General features: G+C 27.8%; 1 protein-coding gene across 1 annotated transcript; it reads left to right on the forward strand.

The window, feature by feature from the left end:
• The first annotated feature begins 11,559 nt into the window (after positions 1–11,559).
• On the forward strand, positions 11,560–12,601 carry LOC137808056 (14 kDa proline-rich protein DC2.15). Its single transcript, XM_068608963.2, has one exon. It carries the CDS (start codon positions 11,670–11,672, stop codon positions 12,303–12,305), a length of 636 nt encoding a protein of 211 aa, XP_068465064.2. The 5' UTR covers positions 11,560–11,669; the 3' UTR covers positions 12,306–12,601.
• Positions 12,602–15,202: the final 2,601 nt, after the last annotated feature.

A 15,202-nucleotide genomic window follows, 5' to 3' on the forward strand; every position in this document is an offset into this window, starting at 1 on the left:
TCTTGCTTCCTTTCTCATTTACTTGGCAACATTTTGAAAGATTTGTTTTATTTACTTTTAATTTCCAAAATTTAAGATAACCTAATTACTCTTTTATTAAGCATATTTTACTTTCTACCTTACTTCAAATCAATTTTATAGAAATAAAAAAGATAAAATAAAAAACTTCATAACTATTTTATTAATAAATAAAAAGTACTATATTTTTTTTAAGTCCATATTAAAACTTTAAAAGATAGATATAGAAAAAGCAGTGTAGTATAAAAAGAGTTCCTTTGGTAACCATATTTACCCTTTGGTGGGAGGAATTGATATATATATATATGTGTATAATATACATTAATTTAAAATTGGAGAGAGATGAAAGTCATTAATGAAAGAGAAAAAAGAGAAAAAAAATCAGAGAGATTTCACGTATGTAACTTGTGCCGTGTATGTCACGTTGGTAAAAACTTAACGGAAGGAATAAATTGAAACTTTTTTAAAAAAGTTTTGAATCAAATTGATTTTTTAAAAGCACTATATATATTGAATTGAATATTGATAAGTAGAAAAAAAAATTAAATCTGTAGTTTTTGTGTAAGATATTTTTTGTCCTAAAGTAACTGTAACTTTAGTTTTTAAAATTGATCAATATTCTGATTTTTTTAATAAAATATGAAGCTTTAATGTTTGTATTTATAACTGATAAAAGTAATATAATGATTTTTTTTTCAAAATGCTTTCGAGATACGGAATATATATGCAGTCAAACTCATGACCTGTTTAGTCAGAAACAAATATGTAAATCTGGAACATATTATTAATACGACTCAAATTACTTTTTTATATCACTACGATCTGTTTAGTGAACACAAGATCAATGGCAAGGTTGAGAAGTCCAATACCGTTAAATTAAAAGGTCTCTCATCCTACTAATTATTTTATTGAATTTTGATTACAAGTACATAAAATCATGTATATTATTAAGATTTTATGAACCATATTAATATCTAAAGATTAAGTCTAAAATATAAAAAGTGAATTTAATAAATGCAAATATGAATAATAAAAGTTTAATAAAATTATTAAAATATAATAATTTATAGCATAAATAGGTGATTTAATTAACAAGTAAATAAAATAATATTTAGAAAAAGAATCAATAATTTTTGGAAAAACAATCCTTTAATTAAATTTGATTCTGATTTTATCATAAAAAAATAAAATTACTTAAAACACACCGAAATAAGAAAGACAGAAAGAGTAATTAAATTTATTTTGTTGAAAGTAAGAAGAGTTAAGTTTGAAAACGAAAGGAGAGAAGCCTACAAATGAAAGGCAGAACAGAAGGCTCCGTAATCTATTGCCCTGCGTTGATTAATTTGAATTGATACCTTTTAATATATCCGAGATCAAAGCTTAATTACGCACTCCATTACATAATAATTGACTTTAACTCTCGTTGAAGATAAACACAATCCAGATTAGCCATTGATCAAGACTGCTAATTACTTTTAAAAGCAAAATTAATTATTTCCACGCGTTCGGACCTTGAAAAGGGTCACATGATGGAAGCTTTTCTGCTAAACTTTTTTAATTTATAAAATAGCAATCATTCTATGAGCATTTACAGATAAGAGTCACGGGCTTCGTTTAACCAAAGTGGGTCCACTACACCATCATCTTCACGGAGATCTAATATCAAACGCCATTAGTATGAAATGTGTTAAGTACAATTTTCATTAGGTTATTGCCCTGTCCACATGTTGTAACTAACATGTTTTATTGTCTTTATTCACACTATCCAATAATATATACATATTTATATTTATTTTCATATGAATTAATGATTCTTATTTATTATTAACAATAATAATAGTAATATTTTTTTAGTAGATTAACTTTTCTAAAATGACCATTTCAATCGTGATATTTTTAAAATATTAATCGAAATATTGTATTCCGAAAGATAATACTTTAAGGAAATTGAAAAGAAGTATAGTAATTATTAATAATAAATATATGACAACAAATTTTTATTTTAAAAATTCAAAATTATTATTTTTCTTTGAATTTTCAATAATTTATCATGAATTTAGTTATCATTATTTCTTAATTAAATATTTTAATTAAAATTAAAAGAAGTTATATTATAAAATTATGATTCTCATATAAAAATAAACAAATAATTAGGAATAACAAAATAGATTAACTTATCACGAATAGTCCATTTTAACAAAATAGATTAACTACAAACAAATTAATATGTTTAATTGAATAGTCCATTTTAACTCATCTTCTCTGATTATTAATTTGGTGGATCAGAGGGGAGGTGTGAGTCAAACTTTCTTTTAATTTAAAAATTAAATAAAAATATTAAAAAGTAATTTTTATTATATTATTTAAAATATGTATATATAAAAAATATACAATAATAATGTAACTTCAATTATTAGAACATACGTTTAAGTTTCTATGTAAAGTAATAATTTTTTTATTTTGTAATTAAAAATAGTAATTAATTAATTAAAATTTTGAAAAATATTTACGTGTTCAAATATATTTTTAATATATGTGAAGAGGGTTTCCATCATAATTGTTTTTAGTATACACAAATTTATTCTTATTTTATCATTGTTAATATTTTATTTTATTAATTTCTATTGGTTATTTTAAAATTTATTATTTATTTTATTTATTTTGATTTAATGGTTGATAAATATGGATCATTTTATTTGGAGAAAATGAAGGGTTTGGTATTCTACTTTTATGTTTTAAACTGATTTTCTGATTTTTTTTTAAATTAAAGATATCTATTGTATCTTTTCTCACTATATTTTATTTTAATATTATATATATATAAATAATAATAAAATAAAAAAAACAGTCTTGCGCTTGTCTTCCCAGTATTTAATACAAATAATCCTATTAGAAATATAAAAAAGCGCTTTCTTCCCAGTATTTAATACAAATAATCCTATTAGAAATATAAAAAAAAAAAAAAAAACCTAGTGTGCCTTTAAACAGGTCAAAACTTTCAATTTGTGACATAATAATTTATCTTCCCAAAATACCCCATTTTATTATTTTATTATTCCTGTTGAAAAATCAATAGCTCGATCTTATATAAGAAATCTATTTAATTACTTTACAAATATCTAAAAATACATACATAACTTAAACAGAAATATAGTTAACTTCCCTTAAAAAAATATTTGTTATAAAAAAAGGAATGAAATTGATTACAGGCTGACACCAACAAAACTTTTGGTGGACATCATATCATTTTTCTTATTAAAAAAAATATTTTAGGGATATCTCAATCTTTATACAAGAAGATATAATTAGTTCTTTTTATATTCAAGAGATAAATATCTAAAATAAATCAAATAGTATAATCTACACAAAAAAACTACTCTACCATAACAACTACTATCACATGTAACACACAATACCATAGTAAAAACTTTAATATGATCTATTCTGTCATTCTTAAATATCTTCTTATTCCTTTGTTTCTACAATTCTCCTACTACTATTATCCACATACAATCCCTAAGCTGATTAACTGTTTCACTAACTTTCATAATCTTAAAGCGTGAAAAATGCATTTTTGGTTCCTAATGATTGGTTGATGTTAAGCTTACCCACTCACAACACTTCAATCATATCATATATGGAATAATAAGTTTTTAATGTAATTTTTTTATGTCCGTGAAAATTATTAATAAATGGAAATGTCTATTATTTAACATTTGAAGTTTATATAAAAGAAAAATAACATTTGAGTTATTATTATTATTATTATCACTACAAGAAAATCATGAAATAGAAATCAATATTTAGGGACCAAAATAATTAGTTGCAATAGTAACTAAATTAGATACCATCTTAAAAACTAAAAAAAGTTTTGGTTTCTAAATTAGTTTATATTATTGTAAAATAGTTTATAAATTGGTATCTAATTAGCTACCAATGTTTTAACTACCAATTATTTATATTCTAAATTTGGTAGCAAAAACCTTAGTTGCTAATTAGATACCAATTTAGAAACCATTTAACAATCATATAAACTAATTTAGAAACAAAAAATTTATTTAGTCTCTAAAATGGTCTCTAATTTAGTCACTATAGCAACTAATTATTTTTAGTCTCTAAAATTGGTTTTATATTTCATGATTTTCTTGTAGTGTATTATTATTATTATTATTATTATTATTATTATTATTATTATATATTGATAAGAGATATATAATAAATAGATATAACTTTCAAAAAGACTATATCATGTTAAATAACCAATCTACATTTTTATGTGGAGAAAAATAAAAATTTAAAAATTATAAATAAATAAAATCAAGTCATATACTTTTTTTATACATAATTAGTATATTTTTTTTATTGAATTGCCAAAGAGATGTTCTCCGTTTTTTAAGTTTTAGGTATGAACCCGGTGTTAAATAAATATATTGGAATATACTATTTTGGTTAATGTTTTTTATCTTTTTAAACGGAATATTAAAAGAAGCTTTTCTGTTAAAAAGTATTATTTAATATTTTATGGATTTTGCAGACGGGGACAACATTTAAATAAAAAGAAAAAAATGGAAATGGAAATATTAAAAAAAGGGAATACCTTCTTCATATTGTGAGAAATTAAGAAACATAGAAGTAGGAGGTCTTGATAAAATTGGATAACTATCATATTTTACGGTAATAATTGTTTGGTGCCTAAACATAAAATGACTTTATGATCCCATTATTTATTATATTTTGATGATATAGTGTTTTGATGATCCCATTATATTTTGACAATTAAGATTAATTATTTATTAGAATTATTAAATATATGAAAATTAATGGTTACAATCAAGGTATACCAAAGAGTTTCTATCATCATTGTCCACTTTTTAAATTTAATAATTAAGTTTAGTAACTCATAAAAAATACTAACTTTCAAGGAAGTGAATGATAGGTATTATCGATATTTCTTTAAGATTTCAATTAACAATTAAAAATATTCACTCATTAAAACGAATGATAAAAATAAAAATAAATTCTTTTAAAGTTATTTAAAATATCTTTGGATAAATTTCTCTATTAAGACTTATAAGTTAAAAAAAGTAGATGAATTTTATTATAAGTTCAAAAAAAAAAAGAGTTAGAGAAGTTATATGAAAAACCTTTATAAGTTAACTTATACGTAAATTAATCTTAATTAATAGAATAATTTATTATTAATTTTTACTTATTTTTCTCTTGTAAAAGTTTTTATGGAGAGATTAAATTAGCATGTTTTTCTCCTTTATATTTTGTAATGAGGGAGTAACTTGCATAATGTGTTTAGATAAAAAAAAATCACAATTTTCACAAAAATTGTAATATATTGAATTTTAATTGTACTTATTTTAAATTTTAGATAAAATTACTTAAATTAATTTTCTTTTAATTTTGTTAGTTGATTAGAGTATTCTAATTATTACCAAATATTTTAATATTAAACATATTTAATTATTAAAAGACATTATTTAGTCAAATTATTCAACCAGATTTATCTTAATTAATGTTAATTGATATTTTTTAATCAATATTAACTATATTTATTTTAACTAATATTAATTAAGGTTATTTTTTTAATGTTATCTTAGAAAGAGGGCTTCATGATGTCTGATATGTCAAATTTTGGAGATTTTGAACATGATAGAGTTAATTTTTTTTTTGTTTTTTACCAAAATGGAGTTCATTTAAAAAAAGTTACAAGTTTAGGCAAGTCGTGCCAATTCGGCACAACTTCATATGCACAAATCGTCCCAATAAGACACGACTCTGCCATGTCATACTGAAGTCGTGCCAACTTGACAGGACTTCTGCCGCCTCATATTTTTTCTTTTAATTTTATTGTTTATATATTGGGTAGTAAGTTATGTAATGTTAAAAATTAATTTGATTGGGCTAATAAGGTTGTTGGTTGTCCTATGTTTATTTGACATCATAAGTTAAAAAGGTTGAAAGTTGAGCTACATGACTGGAATAAAAATTCTTTTGGTAATGTTCACAATGCAGTTCTTCTTAAACAGGGTCTTCTGCTTGGTATTCAACAAAATTTAGAGACTGCTAGTACGTCTGATATTGATGGACTTCTCTGTCAAGAAAGGATCGCTAAAGAGGAGCTTGATCAGGCTCTTCACTGTCAATATTTGTTTTGGAAAGAAAGGGCTAAAATGCTTTGGTTTAAAGATGGGGATAGAAATACTGCTTTTTTCCATGCTATGGTCAAGAGGAGGAATAATTTTAGTGGGATTCATCGTCTACGAATTGATAATGTTGTTACTGAGGATCCTACACTCATTGAGGAACATATTTTGGACTTTTATAAAACTCTTTATGCCGAGTCTATTTCTCATGATCAGGATGCAAACAATATGGAAGATTTTATTGGTACTTATATTCCTGAGTTGGTTTCCTCGGAGGAGAATATGATGTTGCTTAAATGTCCTGATTTTTTGGAGATCAAGAATGTTGTTTTTAACCTTAATGGTAATAGTGCTCCAGGTCCTGACACTAGTGCAGAAACATAAAACAAATGCGGTTGTTTTGAATTTATAAATGCGGCTTTATAACCGCATTTGATCAACACGCACTTGTAAATCAAGAAATATAAATGCGGCTATATAGCTGCATTTATAAATACCATTTACAAGTGCGGTTATTTGCTTTAACCGCACTTGTATATGCCGAATCATTAAAAAAAATTAAAAATTTTAAAACATCGTCAATCTTGTGTGAAGCCAAGATTGATGAAGAGTCACGGGAGCGAACAACGGTGGCGGCAGCAGAAGCGACGACGGACAGGGAAGCAGCAACGGAGCAAACCAAAAAATCCACAAGAAACCACGAAGACAATGAAAGAGTGCTTCGAGACCACTAATGCAAGGAAAAAAACATATATAAGAAAAACGAAAAACATTTATGCATATATTTGTGAAGATGAAGAGGAAAAAAGAGAGTTCAAGAAACTTACATTGCACAAATGGAATGCAGATGCAGTAGAAGGAGACGAACTCAGAGTGCAAACGCGAAACGAAGACAAAGACGAGAAATAAAGTTTGAAATTGTGTGTGGCGCGCTTCAAAATTTAAGGTAAAAAAGGATTTACGAATGCGGTTAAAGGTAAAACCGCATTCGTAAATCAAGTGCTTTGATTTACAAGTGCGGTTATTCAAATAACCGCATTCGTAAATCAAGCGCTTTGATTTACGAATGTGGTTATTCAAATAACCGCATTCGTAAATCAAAATAATTTCAAAAATGCCACCGCGTTTTTTTCGAAAGCGGGTAGCGCAAAAGCCGCACTAAATAAAGCGTATCCTTTTCTTCTTTTTGCACTAGTGTGATGGCTTTGGTGGTGTTTTTTTATCATTCTTGTTGGGATATTATTGGGACAGATGTTTGTAATGCAGTCCAACAGTTTTTTAAACAAAACTGGGTTCTCCCTGGAATAAACAGTAATGTGGTATCTCTTATTCCTAAGATTCAGGGTGCTGAATCTATTAAAGATTACAGGCCGATTGTTGTTGCTAATTTTAAATTTAAGATTATTTCCAAGATTTTGGCAGATCGGCTTGCTCTTGTGGCTGCCAGAATTATTTCTCCTAATCAGTATGAGTTTGTGCAGGGCAGACAAATTCAAGATTGTATTAGTATTGCTTCTGAAGCTATTAACTTGCTTTCTAAAAAGGTTCACGGAGGCAATGTGGCTTACAAAGTTGATATTCACAAAGCTTTTGACACTCTAAGTTGGAAATTTTTACTATCAGTTTTGTCACGCTTTGGTTTTCACCCCTCGTTTGTCGGTTGGATTAGTACTATTCTCTATTCAGCTATGCTTTCTATCAGAATAAATGGTAGTTTGGTGGGTTATTTTCCTTGTAGTAGAGGTGTTAGACAAGGTGATCCTTTGTCTCCTATACTTTTTTGTCTTGCAGAGGAAGTTCTTAGTAGAGGTCTCTCAAAGCTTGTGAATGATAAGAAAATTCTACATATGGCTAGTCCACAAGGTTTTCTCACTCCCTCTCATATTTTATATGCGGATGACATTTTTATTTTCTGTAGGGCGGATACTAAGTCTCTTAGAAATTTGAGAAATTTTCTAAAAACATATGGTGATTTCTCTGGTCAATATGTTAATAATTCTAAGAGTAGTTTTTTCACCATGGATAATTCTACAAGATTTGTCACCAAAATTCAGCGTATTCTTTCTTGTAGTCATGGTTGTTTGCCTTTCACTTATTTAGGAGTGCCTATCTTTGTTGGTGCTCCAAGGGGTCGTTTTCTTCAACCTTTGGCTGATAAAGTCAAATTGAAGCTAGCTTCTTGGAAAGGTAAATCTCTTAGCATGATGGGTCGAGTTCAGTTGGTCAATACGGTGATTACGGGTCTTCTAGCTTATAGTTTTAATTTGTATAAATGGCCTGTTTCTCTTCTTAAGCAAGTTGAACAGTGGTGTCGAAATTTTATCTGGACTGGTGATATTCTGAAAAAAGGTATAGCTACTGTTAAATGGGATACGATTTGTTCTCCCCTTGAGAATGGAGGTTTGAAAATTATTAACCTTCACCATGAAAATAATGCTTATCTTCTTAAGCTTGCTTGGAACTTTGCTTATAGCAACAAGCCTTGGTCTCTGCTCTTGAAAGCTAGGGTCTTTAAATCAAAATATGAGTTTCGAATGGTTTATAGATCGTCATCTCTTTGGCCTGGAATTAAGCAGTTTTATTCTACTATACTTGATTATACTTCTTGGACTGTTGGTACAGGTTCTCTTATTAATTTTTGGAATGATAAATGGTGTGCTACTTCTTCTTTAGCAAATATTGCAGGATTATCTGATGGTGCTAGTATTCCGGATACAGTCTCTCAGTTTTGGACAGGTAGTGATTGGAGTATTCTATTGTCTTTACAGCAGATGCCTCATCTTTTTAGTCATATCATGGTTAGGGCGGTACAGGATATTCCTAATTGGATTCTAGACGAGTCTGGTCGTTTCACTCTTAAATCAGCTAGAACTTTTTTCTTGGATCCAGGGGTTTCTTGTGGTTGGGGTAAATTTATTTGGTCTTCATATATTCCGCCTTCCAAAACTCTTGTCCTTTGGAAAGTTTTTCATGGGCGGCTTCCTACAGATCAGCATATTCAAAATAAAGGTTTGCATATTTGTTCTATGTGTACGCTTTGTGAAAAGCACGAGGAATCTATTCAACATTTATTTTTTGAATGTGCTAATGCTTTGCGTATTTGGAGTTGGGTTCAACACATTTTTCCTACTTATCATTTCTCTAATAAGGATGATCTTCTTTCTTTTATTAAGAGTGATGGTAGTCCGTTGGTTAAATTAATTAAGCTAGCTGTGATAACTTTTTCTATTTGGATGATATGGCGTATGAGGAATTATGCTCGTTTTCAGGATAAGATTGAGGTTTCTAGGGCTATTTTGGTTATTAAAGACTTAACTTGTCTAGTGGGTAATTCGTCTAAAGCTTCAATGAAGAATGATATGTTTGATTTCAATGTGCTAAAGTTTTTTGGTATTAACACTCGTACTGGTAAAGTTCTACGTCCTCTTCCTGTTAGATGGGAGTTTCCTTCACCAGGCTGGGTAAAAATTAACACTGATGGGGCTGCTAGGGGATATCCTGGTCTTGCTACTTGCGGAGGTATTTTTCGTGGGAGTATGGGGGAATTTATTGGAGCTTTTTCTGCGTTTCTTGAAGTTCAGACTGCTTTGGTTGCTGAGTTTTATAGGGTTATACATGCTATGGAGGAAGCTCAAAAGATGGGGCTTACTAATGTCTGGCTGAAATGTGATTCTGCTTTGGTTTGTGCTGCGTTTACTGCTAGGACAAATGTTCCTTGGATGCTTTGTAATCGATGGAATGCTTGTCTTAATTACTGTGGGAAAATTAGGTTTACAGTTACTCATATTTTTCGTGAAGGAAATGCGTGTGCTGATAAGTTGGCTAATTTAGGATTTTTTCATAGAGAACCTTTTCTTTGGTATAATAGGCTTCCACCTTGTCTGTTCTTAGATTTCTTTATGAATAGGTATAGTCTACCTATGTATCGTTTTTGTTAACATATGGGTTTTGGTCTAGTCCCCTCGTATTTTTGTATTTTTTTTTCTTTTCTTTTTTCTTTTGTTTAATAATATATATATTTTTTTTTCATGTGATGGTAAATGATTGTTGTTACTTGAGGTGTCAGCCTAGCTGAGATCTTAAGTGGCATAGTGATACCTAACATGAAAGCTTTTATTTTAAAAAAAAAAATTCTAAGAGTGTTAGTTTTAAGGAACAAAAAATTGGATAATCGTGTATGGATCATGTTTGGATAATCAGCTTATTCAAACTTTGAGTCATTAACTCCTGAGGACATTGTCCCCGGACATGGTTTCTCACTAGCCAAAAAGTATATTTTGATATTTAATGTCTCATGTATGCAAATTTTTTGATATTTAATATTGGCACCGGACATGATCCATACACGATTATCCAATTTTTTGTTTCTTAAAACTAACACTCTTAGAAAGTTATGTATCAAATTAATTTTTAACATTACATAACTTACTACCCAATATATAAACAATAATTTTTTTTTAAAAATAAAAATAAAAATATGACGTGGCAGAAGTTGTGCCAAGTTAGCACCACTTCAGTATGACATGACAAAGTCGTGTAAAATTGGAACGATTTGTGCATATGAAGTCGTGCCGAATTGACACGACTTGCCTAAATTTGTAATTTTTTTAAACGAACTCCATTTTGATAAAAATCAAAAAAAAATAACATTATCATGGTCAAAAACCAAATTTTAATGTATACAAATTATGATGATATTTTAATTTTTGGAAATTATATATATTAATAACATGCTTCATTTTAATAGGATGAAACATCCCAAAATGTTCTTTATTTATTTTATTATTTTTTCTTTATTGATAAAAAGAATCTTTTGAACATTATAACCTAAATTAACGTAAAAATTATTTTAACGATATTGAATAGAAATAACCATAATAAGCACCTTCCATTCTGAAGCCTTCACCTTAAATTAATTAACATCGTCTGTGTGTAGTAAATGATAACCTAACCAGAAAAAAAAAATCAACAACACATCAAACAAGTGAGACATATATTTTTCACTTAAATACCTTTTGAATAAAATTTAAAATTCTTAATACAAGTAATCAAATTACCTTCACAAATTTGATTCTTTTTATCATAATTATTATAAAAAAATTATCCTCTCTAAGTATTTTTCTTACAGTTATTCTTTTAACTAACGGAATAATCTTAAGGTAGTGGTGGGTAGATACAGAACATTACAATGCGAATCCCCTCATGACCAACAGAACCATCCAAAACCTAATTCATAGACTTTCTTCGCAAGCTAAAGCTCAATCATTTACTTACATAGTCATTTCATAAATTCATTTCTCCTATTTCCCAAACCCGTTTAACATTGTTTTGTTCTTAAACAATTCAAGCCACTTGGCGTTCTAAGCATATATAAACCAACATGGATTTCTAATCACTCCATCCCTTCAAACACTCTTCTCTTGAGCTCTCATAGTTGGCTGGTATTTCCGAGTTGAACAAAATAAGAAATATTAGCAACTACTAGAGTTTAAGATGGGTTCCAAAACTCGCTCTTCCCTTGCTCTTTTCCTCACACTTAACATCCTCTTCTTTGCCCTTGTCTCTGCTTGTGGGACATGCCCTGACACTAAGCCTAGGCCAAAGCATAAGCCTGTGAAACCAAATCCTTCAGGTGGTTCCGGTGGTTCAGGTGGTTCCGGTGGTTCCGGTGGTTCAGGTGGTTCAGGAGGCTCTGGAGGTTCAGGAGGCTCTGGTGGTTCAGGAGGGTCTGGTGGTTCAGGAGGGTCTGGTGGTTCAGGAGGCTCTAATGGTTCAGGAGGGTCTGGTGGTTCAGGAGGCTCGGGTGGTTCAGGAGGCTCTAATGGTTCAGGAGGGTCTGGTGGTTCAGGAGGCTCGGGTGGTTCTGGTGCCTTATGCCCCCGTGACGCACTCAAACTAGGAGTGTGTGCCAATGTGCTAAACGGGTTGGTGAACGTGACATTGGGTCAACCCCCAGTTAGCCCTTGCTGCACCCTCCTCAATGGTCTGGTTGACCTTGAAGCTGCAGTGTGCCTCTGCACTGCCCTAAGAGCAAACATTTTAGGCATCAACCTCAACCTTCCCATCTCACTCTCCTTGCTTCTCAACGTTTGCTCGAGGCAGGTCCCACGTGATTTCCAATGTGCCTAATCATGGCCTATCATACACAATTTGCTTCAATTCGTATTTGCTATTCGTGGCTTTGCTTTGCTTTGTGCTTTCTTATTCATCAAGGTGTGAGGTGTGATTCTTGTACGTGCATGGATGGTTAACTTCACGTTATTATGTTGCTGTAGTGTTTTGTTTTATCACGCCTAGTGCAATATTAAATAAATTCCCAATGCTTTCTTATGTAAAGCAAAAGAATCATGTATGTCTGTTATCTTTTATAAAATGAGAATGTTTCAAATAAATATACTTTTTAATTTGTCGATTTTGGTGAATGAGATGCAGTTGATCCGGAAAACTACTTTGCCCTTGTAACTTCTCTCCCATGAGGAGCAGCTAGAGGAATATGCAGAATCAAGAACAGAATCAAAACTAATGCAAAACGATCAAACGAACTGCAATTAGCCCGTGACTAATGTAATTTCACTCCACGTGCATGCACAGTTATTTTATTTTTTTGAAAAGGAAAACAACTGTGAATCATTAGAAATTTAAACCAAATCAATATGATTTTTTTTTATCAGCTATCAAAAATAAATAAATGAGAACCAGTTCAGAGATGTTCTAACCCTTTACAAACACACATACAATTTAAACCAAATCAATATGATAGACTGATGCAGTTTACTAACGTCGTGGTTCAGTATTTGAATTTATATTTTGCCACTTATAGATTAAAATGGCGTCCTTCTATATGTATAAAAAAGGTCCATTTTCAAACATAATAATGGCAAGAGGACTACTTTAATCTATACAATAACGGTGGTGAAATCAGCACACATCATTGAACATCAGACTTCTTTCTAATTTTTATGGCTTCCATAAACATTTCAGATATTCCATGTCAAACTTTTGTGTTTTTTTTTTAATTCTTTTCTTATCTTATTTGATTTTTTTATTGTCACGAATTTAATTAAAGATTACTTTAGAAATCTAAAGTAATTATTAAATAGCAATCAAATTTAAAGACACAAATTAATTAAATATTATATTGGCTAAATTAGATATTATATTTTAGAGATTAAAAAATTATTGGTATCTATTATTAATAAAAAATTATAAAATAGTTTTTAAATTTGTATTCTAAATTATAATATTTTAGATTCTAGATTATTCTCTAAAAGATTAATAGAAACTAATTTAGAATATAAAGTAGTTAGTAACTAAAATCTTAGTAGCTAATGGTTAAATACCAATTTAGAAGCTACTTTATAAATTTGTAATTATAATAAAAATTACTTTAGATACCAATGATTTTTTTTAGTTTATAAGATGGTATCTAATTTAGTCAAGATAGTAACTAAGTATTTTTATTCTCTAAAATTAACTTCTATTTAATGGTTAGTGTTTTTTAGTTAATGTTAGATACCAATTTAAAAATTATTCTATAAATTTTTATTAACAATAAAAACTCTTTTAAATATCAATATATATATATATTATTTATAATGTCTAATTTAATTAATATAGTGATTACTTATTTTTTATTTATATTTTATTAACAATAAAAACTCTTTTAAATATCAATATATATATATATATTATTTATAATGTCTAATTTAATTAATATAGTGATTAATTATTTTTTATTTATAAATTAATTGATATTTAATATTTTTCTTGTAATATTTGGGTATATACACGGTAGGAAAATCATGAAATAGAAATCAATTTTTAGAGACAAAAAATAATTAGTTACTATAGTGACTAAATTAGAGATAATTTTAGAGACTAAAAAAGTTTTGGTTTCTAAATTAGTTTATATTATTGTTATATGGTTTCTAAATTGATGTCTAATTAACAATCAAAGTTTTTTTTTGCTACCAATTATTTAGATTCTAAATTTGGTATAAAAATCTTGGTTGCTAATTAGACACCAATTTAGAAACCAATTTTTTTAGTCTTTAAAATTATCTCTAATTTAGTCACTATAACAACTAATTATTTTTTTTTTCTAAAAATTAATTTTTATTTCATGATTGTCTTGTAGTGACATGTTATGTATACTTATTGTCTTCAATATATTTACTACACAGGAAAAACATATAATTTGAACTATAACATCAAATAAGGAGTAAAATATATTTTTTATATTTTAAAAAATGAAGTTTTTTTATATTTCTTAAATTTAAACATTTTCTAAGGTTTCTCTAAAATATAAACATATTTTTTAGATCTTTACTAATTATAATAATAGATGAAAAACTTATCTGAATGATCCTCTTAACATAATGCTAATTATATATTTAATAAAAAAAATTAACTGCAAATTTTACGTGTTAAAGTTAACATTAATTTTTGGGTAAATTCCCTATCTAGCACCATTTAGACTTTTATTTCCCTAACTAGTGCCCTATTGTTTTTATTTCCCTATCTAGCACCCTTTTATTTTTCTATCTAGCACCCTTTTATTTTTTATTTCCCTATCTAGCACCATTTCAAAAATAAATAAATAAATAGTAATTTATTTATTTTTTTATAATTTTAATTTTGAATGCATTAAAAAATAAAATTTTTTAATGTTTAAAATAGTTAGAAATATAATTAATGAATAAAGAAATGAGTTTTTATAAAAAAAAATTAAAATGTTTAGTTTAAATTTTTTTTTTTAAGAATGAAGATTTTGAATGTATTAAAAAATAAATATTTTTAATGTTTAAAATAGTTAGAAATATAATTAATGACTAAAGAAATGTGTTTTTACAAAAAAAAAAAAATAAATAAAAATGTTTAGTTTAAAAATTATTTTTTTAAGAATGAATAAAATAAAAATTAAACCCTACAACAACATAAAAGTTGAATCTATAAACATAAATTACTATTTATTTTTATTATTATTGATGATGTAATCATGTTAATTTCAAGTAAAAAATACATGA

Source organism: Phaseolus vulgaris, chromosome 3 (genome assembly GCF_051622355.1).
Source record: "Phaseolus vulgaris cultivar YP4 chromosome 3, ASM5162235v1, whole genome shotgun sequence".
NCBI lineage: Eukaryota > Viridiplantae > Streptophyta > Magnoliopsida > Fabales > Fabaceae > Phaseolus > Phaseolus vulgaris.

Coding starts and splice junctions, on each gene's coding strand:
- LOC137808056 (XM_068608963.2), top strand. CDS start 11,670: ATGGGTTCCAAAACTCGCTCTTCCCTTGCTCTTTTCCTCACACTTAAC.